This window comes from Pogonomyrmex barbatus, unplaced genomic scaffold (genome assembly GCF_055798465.1).
Source record: "Pogonomyrmex barbatus isolate J1 unplaced genomic scaffold, ASM5579846v1 scaffold3, whole genome shotgun sequence".
NCBI lineage: Eukaryota > Metazoa > Arthropoda > Insecta > Hymenoptera > Formicidae > Pogonomyrmex > Pogonomyrmex barbatus.
In genome coordinates, this window is record NW_028297127.1 from 9,460,579 (window position 1) to 9,476,224 (window position 15,646).

Consider the following 15,646-nt stretch of genomic DNA (forward strand, 5'->3'; position numbering starts at 1 on the left):
TTTGTCGCGATGTCCCCCATCATTTGCGCTTTCTCGTCGTAGTTCACGACGTGTATCGTCTGCGGGTACCGCACGAATTTCATGTTCACACTGCGTTATCTAGGCTTTGATTGAACGCCTATTTATAGGCGCGCGAAACCGCGATTCGCTTAGTAGCAAAAATGTATCTCGCGCTATCGTATCTATTTGATATTTGGAATTTGCGCGCTGAACAGTTGCAATATATACCGAAGATCATATTGTTACGCATATGTGGTGACTATATCGACCACGTGTGGGACAAACTTCCGGAGCATATAAAGGCGGATTTGGAGGTTCAAATCTATCGTCGCTGCGTCAAGCATTATAATCAATCGTGGCAACGCACGCATATAGACGGCCCCGCACCGAAGATAAAGGATTGTAACATATGTCAGCAGCAACGAACAAAGGCTGCGTTGGAGGACTGCTCAATCGAGCGATAAATGCGCTTCCTTTCGAGTTACATATTCCCGGCTATCAGTTTTGCGGTCCGGGTACTCGGCTGAAAAAGCGATTAGCCAGAGGTGAAACGGGCATAAATCCACTAGACGCAGCGTGCCGTGAACACGACATTGCGTATTCTCGGAGCAACGATCTCACCGATAGACACGCGGCGGATAAGATACTCGCCGATAAAGCCCTAGGACGCGTCATTGCGAGATTCGAATTTGGGCGAAAAAGCTGCTGCTACAGCTGTTTGGGCAGCGATGAAAGCCAAGACCAAGATCGGCATGGGTATGAAAACGAAAACAAGGAAAAAGCCAACAAAAAAAAACGAATACTTCCAACGGCGAAACGAGGCGGCATATTACCGATTCTGAAAATGTTGGGCGCGCTCGGTTCCATGATTGGCGGAGCGGCCAGCGTGGCGAAAGCGGTAAACGACAAGAAAGCCATACAACGTCAGCTCGAGGAACTACAACGTCACAATCGCGCAATGGAAACGCGCGGACGGGGATTGTATCTCGCTCCGTACAAACACGGACGGGGACTATATCTCGCTCCGTACAAAGGCGGACGAGGTGTAACAGCGAAAAAAGAAAAAAAGAAAAAAAAACGTCAAAGAGACAATAAAAATATCTACGGGTGTAACTACCAACGTACAATTGGACCAGCTGGCGAAGCGTATGCGCGTACCATACTTCAGAGGCGTTTTCATGCGTGACGCATTACCGATTAGCGGCGCGCGTCGAAAAGAGAGCGATATCGTAAATCTGGATGACACGATGGGTCCTGGCACTCATTGGGTAGCATACGCAAAGAGAAACGATCGTGTTATATATTTCGACAGTTTCGGTAATCTTCGACCGCCGAAGGAACTGGTACGATATTTCGGAGACAATGTTATGATAGAGTACAATCGAACGTCCTATCAGACGTACGATCAGAGCGTCTGCGGACAGCTGTGTTTGTGGTTTCTCCAAACGGTCGACGCGCATGAATTTATAAAGTCTAACAAAATGCCGCGATGTTTCAGTATTCGTTGAACGCTTTTCCATCATGTCGCTGACGCTTACGTTAAGCGGGAAGAGCAGCGTTCTCGCGGCAAACTACTTTCCAGCCATAGATTTGAACGACGATGACTACGAGCTTGGTCTAACAATTTTGGAGACTTATCACACGATACCGAATGTAAATGTTTCGAACAACAAATTTTATTTTGACAAAGACGACGCAGAAATTACGATTCCCGAAGGGTCGTACGAACTGCAAGCCATAAATGATTTTTTGAAACGTGAGATTTTATGAAAACATCCGCGACGCGACACATCCGATGGTAACGCCGGTGACACCGCGCGCGGCGATGATGACATTGCTGAATACCCGATAGTGCTCCGCGCAAATTACAACACGATGAGGTGTGAGATTAAATGTGATTACAGAATAAACTTTAACAAGCCCAATAACATTGGATCGCTGCTTGGTTTCTCGTCAAAGCGTATATTGCAACCGCGAAAGTGGTATAAATCGGACATGTCAATCAACATAATGAATATAAACATTATCTGTGTAGAGTGCAACGTGACCGCGGGCGCATATAGCAACAATAAAAGTGTGCACACGATACATGAATTTTCGCTGAGCGTGCCACCAGGATATAAGATATCGGAAAGGCCGATGCAAATCATTTACTTGCCAGTCATCGTACGGAGCATTACGGAGCTAACGATTCGCATTGTTGACCAGAACGGACGATTGCTCGATTTCAGAAGAGAAGAGATCACTATCAGATTGCACGTACGACGGCGACGGCGATAACGCGAGCGCGACATTTGGGATGCTCGTGTTGAACGAAGCGAAGCACGCTCAGAGAGATAACGCATCTTTTATAAAGAAAACACCAATCGACAATACTCGCTCATCCGGTTGCATCAAAAAGAGAAAGAAACTCAACGCATCGAACGTTAAATTTTTACAAGCTTTAAGATTCGCGGTGCGCAACTTGTGAGATGACTGACATCCTAAACATCGAAGATGAGCCAATCTTCGACGATCGCATCTTCAAGATTGAAACTCATACGTATAACCCGTTCGCCAATACAACGTTTGGGTACAGTGATGAGATAAGAATACCCATACAGCAACAGGATCTGTACACATTGCCGTACGAAAGCTTTCTATATATCGAGGGAAAATTAACGAAGAAAAATGTTGTCGACGGATCTGATGTGATGTTGGGAAATAATTTTGTGGTGTTCATGTTCGATGAGATTCGATACGAGCTCGATGGCGTGGAGATTGATCGTAATAGAAACGTGGGCATAACTAGCGCGCTCAAATACTACGTAACGACGTCATCCGAGAGAAGCGTGATTCTGAGAAATGCTGGCTGGGATGCGCGTACCAACGCGGATGGATATTTTAACTTTTGCGTACCTCTCTACGTACTGTTGGGATTCTGCGAGGATTACAGACGCGTGGTAATCAACGCTCGTCACGAGTTGATCTTAATACGATCGCGCAACGACAACAATTGATGGGAAATTCGGCATTGGATCCCGTGATCGACTTATTCAAGATACAATGGCGAATGCCGCACGTGTTATTGAACGAGATAACAAAACTATCGATGCTGCGCACTTTGGAGAGCGGACGATACTTGAGCATGGCTTTTCGCTCGTGGGATCTGTATGAATTTCCGCTGTTACAGCGTACAACCAAGCATTCGTGGGCCATCAAGACCGCTACTCAGCTGGAGAAGCCGCGATATGTCATCTTCGCTTTGCAAACAGGCCGAAAGAACATCATGGCCGAGGACACGAGCCGATTCGACGACTGCAACTTAACCAATGTGAAACTCTATCTGAACTCAGAATGTTATCCGTACGATGATATGAATCTGGATTTCGAAAAAAACAGATGGTCTGTGTTGTACGAAACGTACGCGCGTTTCTGCAAAAATTACTACGGATACGAGTATCTCGAGCCAAGTCTTACCCTCACGTCTTTTCTACGTTACGGTCCATTCGTAATCATCGATTGTTCTCGACAAAACGAATCAGTCAAGAGCGCAACCGTGGATGTGAGATTGGAATTTGAGACTAAGGAGAACGTACCGATGAATACCACCGCGTACTGTCTCATTATACACGATCGCGTGGTTCAGTACAACCCATTGACCAATGTTGTACGCAAGATCACCTAAGAGCATCGCTGGTATATGAGACAATAAAATCTATACATCGAAATCGATCGCAGTCTTCTTCTCGACATGTCTGTGCCAACGTTCGTAGACCTGCAAGGTTTCCTCGTTGAAGGACAGTTTGTCGTAAAAGAGTTTGCTGCTCTCAAAAAACGGACCGTTCTCTCTCATTACATTTTCGCAAGCCCTATACCGTGGCATTTCCTGGCAAGTGCCGACAAATCTCGCGCACGCTGGGTGATACGTCATCATCATAGACTGCAATGGAACGACGGAACGATTCCGTACAGCGAAGCTAAAAGTTTGATTACGAAAGCTGTGCATGGTACGAAAGAAGATAACGACGACGATGACGGCGATGATGCTGTCATATATGTCAAGGGACACGAAAAACGAAAATGGTTGCGGAATTTGCTTTTGGACGATGAGCGAGAGCGCGTGTACATCGAGACCCTGGATGCGGATTACGAAGACATAGATTCTTTAAATAATCTAAATGCTGATAATTCTGTACGATGTGGATATCATTATACTAATTGCGCGTTACAAAATGTATTTAAATTGTTTAATTGGTGGGCAGATAATCTTAAATAAACATATATAACATATAATATATTTTCTTTTATTCCTTTTCCCCGCTATTCATATACATCGATGATTACTTAATATTCCAACGATCCTATACATTTTTTTTTCAATGTAACGTTCGATCGACTCATCGATGACAAAGAAATTGCGTTATGATTGAAGCGTGAAACTTTTTATTCACATTTTTCTTTTTTTCTCTTTACATATTTTTTATAGCTGATTAGGTTTTTTCTTGAAATAAAAATTTTATAATTAATTGATAATGCAATCTTTTTTTTTCTTTTAATTTATAATAGTTTATAATAAAACAGTTTATAACAGTTTATAATAAAACACTATAACAGTAAACTCGTTCTCGATTTGCAATTGTACGATTCTTTGTCTTTTTCTTGGCCACTAACATGCCTATTCACGAAATACTATCATAATAGAGTATTGTCGTTCAGCGAGTTGGATTTTTTATCCACTCCATCTTTCAAATGAGAGGAAGGGGGGATTTAACACGCTCTGACGTGTCAAAATTTACGCGGGTGCGATCAGTCCTCCGTCATTCGTTTGTACAAACGAACCATACGCAACGTACTCCGTTTCTTCATCATTCGTTTGTACGAACGATCCACACACAATGTACTCCACCAAAGGAAGCAGTGCACTGTACGATGGTGAAACGAAGAAGGAACGTAACGCGTAAGTTCGACATTTTCTTTTTTTTCTTTTTGCAACATTACGCAATATTATGTACTTGTTACATAGCATTTCGATGGAGCCTCGCGCGGTGCGCTTGATGAGCAGACGTTACAACCTGACGGCTACGGGCTTCAAGTTTCTGGAAATTGGAATCAATGTTGGTCCACCGAGCTACGTAGAGATCGCCCTAGGAGATCATCGAGGACAAGAGCTGATATTGTCTCTCGAAACATGGAAAGGACTCCATGAGCAGCAATGGAATATCTACAAATTGCTACGAAACAATTACAAAGACAATTTTATAAGCGTCGGACCGTTAACAGTCCGAGTTTGTATGATGAACAACGTTACACTCGTACGTCTTGAATCTTCAAACGTACGCATTATGATGGTCGAATCGACGCTACGCCGTATGTTTAATCTCGCCGAATGTATTGATATAACGTTCACTCAATTAGACAGACTCGTTGAAACGATCGATGAAAAGTATACGCGATTCTCCAACATTGCGTGGAATCTATTATAACAAATCCCGAGGAGGTACCATACGTGATACGCGATAGCGATATCTTCGATAGGCATCAACTCGTCGATTGCGAATTGTTAGCTTTAGTTTTTAGTATGTATGAAAAAAAGACGATGTAACAAAAATGTGAATAAAAACGTTTTCACGTTTAAAAATATGATTTCAATCAAAACAAATTTCCCTATTTCCCATCTTAAAATAAAATAATATTTCAGTTATAATAAGATATTATTTATTGGTATAATCAATAAAAAACATCAATAAAAAAAAGGGTAATATCTTTTTTTCTTATTGAATTCATTTCATTTTTTCTATAGTTCACTTTTTTTGTAGTTTCCCATTTTCCGTCGCCATCAAAATTTATTGTTTCCTACGTGAGAACTTGATCAAATAGAAATGAGCACATTCAGTATTTATTACTAAAAAAACAAGAAAAAAATTAAGGAAAAGTGTCCATTTACCGACTAATACATTATTTTCATTGAATAACAGATTTTTCGAGATTGTTCGAAATGAACATGTTGCGACACGTACATTTATTGCAGCCGGAATAACGGCGCTTTTTTTCCTATGTCAATTTCTACAAAAAAATATCTTTTCTAGCAGCTCTTCCTAGACAAAAAAAAGACCCCCTCCCCCCTTCCCCCTCAAAAGTACATTCCAAAGGATCGTCGACAAAGCATTCCCCCTTCCCCGTGCCTACCAGTTACCCCCTCTCCTTTACCCCCGCGTCCCCGAGTTACCCCGCACACCCGCACCCCGCTCGGAGCTCCTGGGTTAGAACCGGCCTAGTATTACTACTTATGAACGCGACAAAATTATTTCCCAACACCACATCAGATCCTTTAACAATCTTGTTCTTCGTTAGTTTTCCTTCGACATATAGAAAGCTTTCGTACGGCAATGTGTATAGATCCTGTTGCTGTATGGGTATTCTTATCTCATCGCTGTACCCGAACGTTGTACGTTGGCGAACGGGTTGTACGTGTGAGTCTCAATCTTGATGCGATCGTCGAAGATTGGGTTGATGTTTAGGATGTCAGTCATCTTACAAGTTGCGCACCGCGAATCCTATAGCTTGTAAAAATTTAACGTTCGACGTGTTGAGTTTCTTCCTCTTCTTGATGCAGCCGTATGAGCGAGTATTGTCGATCGGTATTTTCTTTGTAAAAGATGCGTTATCTCTCTGCGCGTGCTTCGCTTCGTTCAACACGAGCATCCCAAATGTTGCGCTCGCGTTATCGCTGTCGCCGTCGTACGTGCAATCTGACAGTGATCTCTTCTCCTCTGAAATCGAGCAATCATCCGTTCTGGTCAACAATCGTTAGCTCCGTAATGCTCCGTATGATGACTGACAAGTAAATGATTTGCATCGGTCTTTCTGATATCTTATATCCTGGCGATACGCTCGGCGAAAATTCATGTATTGTATGCATATTTTTGTCGTTGCTGCACGTGCCCGATCACGTTGCATTCTATACGGATAATGTTTACGTTCATTATGTTGATTGACATGTCCGATTTATGCCACCTTTGCAATATACGCTTCGACGAGAAACCAAGCAATCCAATTGGGATTGTTAAAATTTATTCTGTAGTCACATTTAATCTGACACCTCATCATATTGTAATTTACGCGGAGCACTATATATATTCCCAATCTCGTTATCGCCGCGCGCGGTGTCATCGGCATTATTATCGGACGTGTCGCGTCGCGGACGTTTCCGAAAAATCTCACATTTCAAAAATTCATTTATGGCTTGCAGTTCGTACGACCTCTCGGGAATCGTAATTTCTGCGTCGTTTTTGTCAAAATAAAATTTGTTGTTCGAAACGTTTACATTCGATATCGTATGATAAATCTCCAAAATTGTTAGACCAAGCTCGTAGTCATCGTCGTTCAAATCTATGGCTGGAAAGTAGTTTGCCGCGAGAATGCTGCTCTTCTCGCTTAGCGTAAGCGTCAGCGACATGATGGAAAAAGTGTTCAATGAATGCTGAGACGTCGCGGCATTTTGTCAGACTTTATAAATTCACGCGCGTCGACCATTTGAAGAAACCACAGACACAGCTGTCTGCAGACGCTCTGATCGTATGTCTGATAGGACGTTCGATTGTACTCTATCATAACATTGTCTCCGAAATATCGCAGTTCCTTGGGTCGAAGATTACCGAAACTGTCGAAATATATGACACGATCGTTTCTCTTTGCGTACGCTACCCAATGAATGCCGGGACCCATCGTGTCGTCTAGATTTATGATACCGCTCTTTTTTCGACGCGCGCCGCTAATCGGTAATGCGTCACGCATGAAAACGCCTCTGAAGTATGATACACGCATACGCTTCGCCAGCTGGTCCAATTGCACGTTGGCAGTTATACCTGTATTTTTATTGTCTCTTTGGCGTTTTTTTTCTTTTTTTCTTTTTTCGCTGTTACACTTCGTCCGCCTTTGTACGGAACGAGATATAGTTCCCGTCCGCACGTTTCCATCGCGATTGTGACGTTGTCCTCTAGCTGACGCTGCATGGCTTTCTTATCGTTTACCACTTTCGCCACGCTGGCCGCTCCGCCAATCATGAAACCGAGCCATTGTCGTCCAACATTGGCAGAATCGGTAATATGTCGCCTCGTTTCGCTGTCGGAAGGATTCGTTTTTTTTTTGTTAGCTTTTTTCTTGTCTTTACTTTCATACCTATGCCGATCTTGGTCTTGGCTTTCATCGCTGTCCAAACGGCTGTAGTAGCAACTTTTTCGCCCAGATTTGAATCTCTCGCGATGACGCGTCTTAGGGCTTTATCGGCGAGTATTTTATCCGTCGCGTGTCTATCGGTGAAATCATTGCTCCAAGAATACGCAATGTCGTGTTCACGGCACGCTACGTCCAGTGGATGCCCGTTTCATCTCTGGCTAATCGTTTTTTCAGCCGAATACCCGGATTGCAAAACTGATAGCCGGGAATATGTAACTCGAAAGGAAGCGTGTTTATCGCTCGATTGAGCAGACCTCCAACACAGTCTTTGTTCGACGTTGCTGCTGACATATGTTACAGTCCTCTATCTTCGGTGCGAAACCTATATGCATGCGTTGTCACGATTATAATGCTCGACGCAGCGACAATAGATTTGAATCTCCAAATCCGCCTTTATATGCTCCGGAAGTTTGTCCCACACGTGATCGATATAGTCGCCACACATGCATAACACACATGCATAACAATATGATTTTCGGTATATATTGCAACTGTTCAGCGCGCAAATTCCAAATATCAAATAGATGCGATAGCGCGAGATACATTTTTGCTACTGAGCGAATCGCGCGGTTTCGCGCGCCTATAAATAGGCGTTCAATCGAAGCCTAGATAACGCATGTGAACATGAAATTCGTGCGGCACCCACAGACGATACACGTCGTGAATTACGACGAAGCGCAAATGATGGGGACATCGCGACAAAACGCAAGCATAGTAAAATGCTATCGAGTACTATACGCGCGATTATTTGCGGTCCATCGAATTACGGTAAAACGTAATTACTAACGTTCTCATAAGTTTGCTCGAGAGTCCGCACGGTGTACGTTTCGAGAACGTGTGTACTCGAAGTCGTTGCAACAATCAAAATCGATATCTCGAAACTTTATTGATATCAATCGACGAAATCAGCTATTTTATGTTCAGCTATTTACGTTTTCCAACAACAGTGACGTCATTCCATCGAGCGAGGCACGTCCCAATTCATGTGATAAGCAAGATGTGATGAGAGAGTATTTCTCGATGGGTCGCCTCTCGAACGTCGACTGCTTCTATCTCTGTCAGACATATGCGAAGATACTTAAACATCTGATACGCGACAATGCGAACCTGCTGATTCTATTTAAAGAGGATGGTACCAATTTGAAACATGTTTACAACGATCATGTGAATACTGACATGTCGTATGATGAATTCTGTGCGTTATGCCGCGATTGTTGGCAGCGCGAGTACGGATTCCTAGTGAAAGACAGTCCGCTTGTCAACGGGTGGTACAGAAAAGAATTTAATACATTCGCGATACCATAATGTGATTAGTCGATGTTGATATGTCAACTAGGCAACATGAATAACATGAATCAAAGATCGCGAGAAAATAGCAAAGATTGCGAAAACGAGCGATTCGATTTGCAAAAAATATCGCGCTTTGAAAACTGGTAAAATAGATAAAGATGTAACGTTGGAGAGACGCTTCAATCCCATCGTCGAACCTTTAAAACAGATTGTCGAGGAAACACATCCAATTAAGGGGACGGAAATTACTAACACATTACAGTGCACCAAAGAACTTTTTATTGGCTTGATAGATTGCAAAATTCTTTCAGGCAATTAAAATACGCATAAAAAGAATATGCGGGACGATCGATTTAACAAGTAAATAAGAAAAAAATTAAAAAATTCACGTACTTTTAGTTCGTACAACTGTTACATCTTCATTTCCTACAAAAATTTCATTTCTACAACTCATATATAAAATGAGTACGTTCCGCACTTCGGACTAGATGAATAAACAATATTATATTTTTGGATTTATGATTGAAAGCTTAGAAAAAAAGTTTGAGATTTGAACAGATTGTGTATGATTTTACGCGTATATATATGCTTGGCGCAAATATAAAATAATAAGTAGAGCAGTAATTGTAATTAACAGATCTTGTAATAGATGGCGTTGCAGAGGAAAGATAAAGACAAACGATCTATGGAATCGATAAAACGTTCAATAAGCTTGCTTGCTAGAATAAAGTGAATTTAATTTTTTATCGAAATCTATCCCGCACTTCTTTTTTGTGCTATGTTTCAATTGCACAAAAGGATTTTGTAATCTGTAAAGCCAAAGATTCCGGCTGTAATGTGTCGATAATCCCGTCAGTATTTTCAATAAAAACAGTCATATAATTTGTGTTTTTAGATATATATATATATATATATATATATATAAATTCCTATTATATATATATATATATATATATATATATATATATATATACACACACACACACACACATATATATATATAATAAGTTTTACAGTCTCGTATGGACAAAATGATATAGTTCCGCAATTTGAATTACTTTAAAGAACAATACTGAGCTTGTAAAATTACAATCCGAAACCTAACAAAAAAGATCTATGCATCAACAGTATGCGTATAATAATTTCTCACTTCGAATGAGAATGAAGGACTCTGATTGATCCATTCTTTCATGTCTACACGTTATGAAAGGGAGAAACACGATGTCTTATTTCGACGAATATAAAAGTTTTGCAGCAGTTTGTATGGACAAAATGATACAGTTCCGCACTTCGGATTAGTTTAAAGAATAATACTGCTTCTACCATAAAATCACGGCATTGCAATCTGATTCTGATGAAAAACAAGGATGAGTACACGAAAAGAAAGACGGATGTCGTCGAAATGAGAAATAATTATACACATACGCATCGTGTTTCTCCCTTGCATAACGTGTAAGGTATGAAAGAATGGTCCAATCAAAGTTCTTCATTCTCATTTCGTCGAAGTGAGAAATGATTATACGCTTACTGTTGATGCTTAGATCTTTTTTGTTAAGCTTTGGATTGTAATTTTACAAGCTCAGTATTATTCTTTAAAGTAATCCGAAGTGCGGAATATATCATTTTGTACATGCAAAGCTGCAAAACTTTTATATTCGAAATAAGACAGTGTTTCTGCCTTGCATAACGTATAAGGCAAATGTAGAAATTGTAACTTAGAAAAGAAGTTTTCGCAAATATATCTGTCGTACGTTTTGTTAACTATTTCAATCATGTATACAATAGAAATATCAGAATCGAAACGGTGATCGACGAAGTTCTATGTTGGTAGAGTGGCACGTATAAGACTTGTCGTGCGAAAAGCTCGATCCCCAGCCACTCTCCGCTAGGAGATTATGCTATCCGCTTATACCTCCTTTTTTTTATCTTTCTTACAACATAAAATATACGACTGATGTCTGAAAAATTTAATTAAAATAAAAAATTTTTAATAACATTTTATTTGCAAAATAAAAACATTATAGCACTGTATATTTGTGAATGTTTATCATGGTGCGGATGTATCTTTAAAAATATGAACAATTTATATATCATTAGACATTACAAATCATATATTTTATGTTGTAAGAAAGATAAAAAAAAGAAGATATGAGCAAATAGCATAACCTCCTAACTGTGCCTAACTGTGCTTAACTCCTAACTAAAGTGGCTGGAGATCAAATTCCAGCTTTTCGCACAGAAAGTCTCATACATTGCACTCTACCAACGTAGAACTTCGTTGGTCATCGTTTCGATTCTGATATTTTTATTGTATACATGATTGAAATAGTTAACAAAATGTGCAACAGACATATTTGCGAAAAGGACTATACTTTATTGTATTATTACACACACAATTTATTACATAATTTATTCCCTTTTTTACTGTCGCACATTAAATTTATTTCCGATAAATTTATTTCTCGAAATCGGCCGCTATAATATAGGACCGATGCGAGGCGTACACACACACACACACACACACACACACACACGCGCGCGCGCGCGCGCGCGCGCGCATGCATGCACGCATACACACACAAGCGAGGCATGTACATGGCGCTCGGTGCTCGGCATGTTGGTTGACCGAAGAAAATAGAAATATCATTCTACTCTCTCGCACCTGAGCGCCGCGAATACAGAATAGGAATATCGTTGTACTCTCTCGCGTTCGCGACGCGTATGAGAAGGAAATAAAAATATTATCGTACTCTTTCGCGCAGTATGCACCGTACGATGGTCGTCTTTTGCTTATCGTTCATTATTGCTAACGTAGTATAGCAAATGAATTGAAAAAAATAAACAGACATTAACAATGCATGAAGAGAAACGAAAATCGTTATATATAATCGTATACAATTTTATGTATAAAAATTATAATTGTGTAATAAATAAGAATGTGTATGAAATTATTTTCTCAGTATAAATGTATAATATATGTTTCGAAAATCTTCAAGAAATTCACACAGTTTTGAGTAATTACAAATTAGACAAGACATTTATTGAACGATAAATGAAATAATCAAATTATATTATTTCTTCTTTCTCTCTTCTTTTTATTTGATATAAGCAAAAATATAGCGTAACTTGTTAAATTTGTAATTAATTATCTGAAGTATAATAAATTTTCTATTTTTAAGAGTTAGAATATATACAATAAGATTGTAATAAGAAAATAATTTCGTATTTATTCTCACTTATTTATTAGACTCTTCAGTTATTATAATCTTATAAAATTATATAACAGGTCATTATGAGTATGACAAGTAAAACATACAACAATTTTTGAATTTTTTCATACATTATTTTCATATCTACTTACTCTTTTTAATTCATACTACTCTTTTTAATTCATACTTTTTAATTCATACATATCAACAATAACGAGCGGTGACCAGGTAACGTCAAAGACGCTCGATGACGGTGCATGGAGCGTGAAAAAATACGATAATATTTCTATTTCCTTCTCATACGCGTTGAGAGCGCGAAAGAGTACAACAATATTTCTATTTTTTACTCACAGCGCATCGGTGCGAGAGAGTAGAATGATTTCTGTTCTCTTCTGCCAACCCAATGTTGCCGAGCGTCGAGCGCACATGCTTCGTCTTGCGTGTGTATGCCTCGCAGCGACCGATTTCGAGAAATACATTTATCCGAAATAAATTTGATGTGCGATAGTAAACAAGAGAATGAATTATGTAATAAATTGTGTAAGTAACAATGCAATAAAGTATAGTCCTTTTCGCAAATATCTATATACATTTTGTTAACTATTTCAATCGTGCATATATCAAAAATATCAAAATCAAAACGATAGTCAAGAATTCTGCATTGGTAAAGTGGCAATGTGTCAGAGTTGCCATGCGAAGAGTTCGGCTTCGATCCTCAGCCACTCTCCGTTAGGAAATGCTATCTATTCCTACTTTCTTTTTTTTTTAATCTTTCTTACAACATGAAATATACGACTGAAAAATTTAATTAGAATGAAAAAATTTTTAATAACATTTTATTTGCAAAATAAAAATGCCATAACCAGCGATGAATTCTCCGCGATAGTCTTCGAGTAGATAGGTTATGGGATTAGTACGTTGTACTTTAGTGATCTTAAACACTTCGGACCAATTTGCATGTAATCTTTTTCAAAAACAGTCTTATATTTGCACATGCATACCGAATCATCTACTTTAAATTTTGCCGGACCTGCGATCTTTATCGCGCTGTACACCGTGCTCAAGAGTTTTTTAGCGATCGAGGGAGTTATGTCAACGAGTCGCATGCCAATAGTGCGATGTTTGCGTGCGTTGTAATCTGACACAAGAACGCGGCAGCGCGTCGACCCATTTGTAAGTACCATTAAGTGTAAACGTCTTCCACATGTCGTTTTTAAGTGTGTAATTGAATCGTTCAACAATCGATGCCTTCAATATCGAATACGTGGAATAATGATTAACGCTATGTTTTTTTCAAGAGTTTCTGCACATCGGCGTTGTAAAACTCCTTCCCCATATTCGTTTGCAAATTTTTCGGGCATCTTCCGCTCTTTTGAATTATCTCGGCGATAACGTTAGCCGTCTCGCTTCCGACCTTGCTCTTGAGCGATACGGCTGAGGCATACTTGCTCAACGCACGATGACGGTGAATATGTAGTGATGACCTCTGTTGAAACTCGAATATGGGCACATCTCGACGATATCAGCCACAAGTCGTCGTATCCCCGAATTATGACACATCTTCATGAAAAATTTCTTTTGGCCGAAGTGTGCAATTCTTCAACAAGTCGTCGCCTTACGGAGTTAACATTTTTTTCACGTCCATCGGATTGTGACGATCTCATGTTTCAACGATGTTTGATATTAATGTGTCTAAATAAGATATATTACAATTAAAGTTTTTTTTCCTCACTGTCAATCGACTGGCTCGTTTCGTCGACACGCGATTTAATTTATAATAATGCCGGTTTCGCGAAGTTCCTCGACAGCATCTCGTTGTCGTAACCGTTGTGACCAGCTCGGTGCGAAGCGTCGAGCAATCGGAGTCGATCCACCAGTTCGTTGGGATCGTCCCAATGCATGTAATTGATCTTGTTGTCATTTAACTTCATGGATGGTATATTATCCATGCCTACACCCTTTTTACTACTTCTTTTATATGTAGATACGAACGGAGCAATGATGTTAATGTACTTGTATCTCTTGTTGCCCATGATGGGATTATGGCGCTGTGATCACGTCTATGAGCGTCTCTTTCGTTGTTAACAGTATACTTTTATACGTTTGTTTGTCATCTTCGATAAATATAGCCTCATCGGGAAGTTTCTTGAAGATTAATTTGTATAATCCTGGTGTACTATTGTATCTCACATTGTCTATGATTACGGAGTCATTTTTGTCAACGTCAAACTTTTTGTCACCGAGTATTATACCGAGTATTACACTTTTATCGAAATAGATATCGTACACATTATCGATCGCTTTATCTATGTCGTCACCGAGAAGAAGGCCCACGTACTTTTGTTCCAATGGTCTTAGCTGACCATGAAGCGTCTCACGACTTCTATGCGTTTGCAAACTCTGTTTGATGGTTGTTTCGAATGACGGTTCACTAACGTCTTTTGTTTAAAAAATATTTTCATTTCGCACGAATAGCGGTATTTTCGGTGGTTCTTTAGATAGTTCTTTCGATGGTTCTATCAATGTAGAATCGAACGTGAATGAATCTGACGCGGTATTCAATTGTTTTGTATGCTTTTTAGGTTGCGGCGATAATTTCAACCATCCAACATCCGTCCAATACGAATTCCTGTTAGTAGTAGTAATATCGTCATCGTCATCGTCATCATCGCTGCCTTCACGTTTCTTTTTTTTCTTAATACTGATATCCTTTGCAACATTAGCTTCTTTTTTAAGGGGATAAAGCAAAGGACGAACTCCGACGGCCGTCCCTTAATGCTGTCTAAATGGAATTAAAGAAATGTCGGTAACGATCGACAATTTAAAAAGTCGATATTATTGATAATTTAAAAAGTCTATATTATCGACATGACTAATTCCGTTTACTCATATTAATTTTTATCTTATCATTTTACTAAATAAATGAAAAC

At 39.7% G+C, this 15,646-nt stretch overlaps 3 protein-coding genes and 1 pseudogene across 4 annotated transcripts in view; all 4 read left to right on the forward strand.

The window, feature by feature from the left end:
- The window catches only part of LOC105433428 (galectin-8), a 420,969-nt gene that overhangs the window by 76,989 nt on the left and 328,334 nt on the right, over window positions 1-15,646 (forward strand). The window lies entirely within an intron of this gene.
- On the forward strand, window positions 185-3,640 carry LOC148936031 (uncharacterized; annotated as a pseudogene).
- On the forward strand, window positions 3,631-4,600 carry LOC148936032 (uncharacterized). Its single transcript, XM_089079160.1, has one exon. The coding sequence runs from the start codon at window positions 3,734-3,736 to the stop codon at window positions 4,256-4,258; it is 525 nt and encodes a 174-aa protein (XP_088935286.1). The 5' UTR covers window positions 3,631-3,733; the 3' UTR covers window positions 4,259-4,600.
- On the forward strand, window positions 4,626-5,658 carry LOC148936033 (uncharacterized). The gene is given in 3 exon segments (XM_089079161.1): window positions 4,626-4,939; window positions 5,006-5,468; window positions 5,471-5,658. Coding segments are annotated over 3 exon segments (639 nt in total). The 5' UTR covers window positions 4,626-4,877; the 3' UTR covers window positions 5,585-5,658.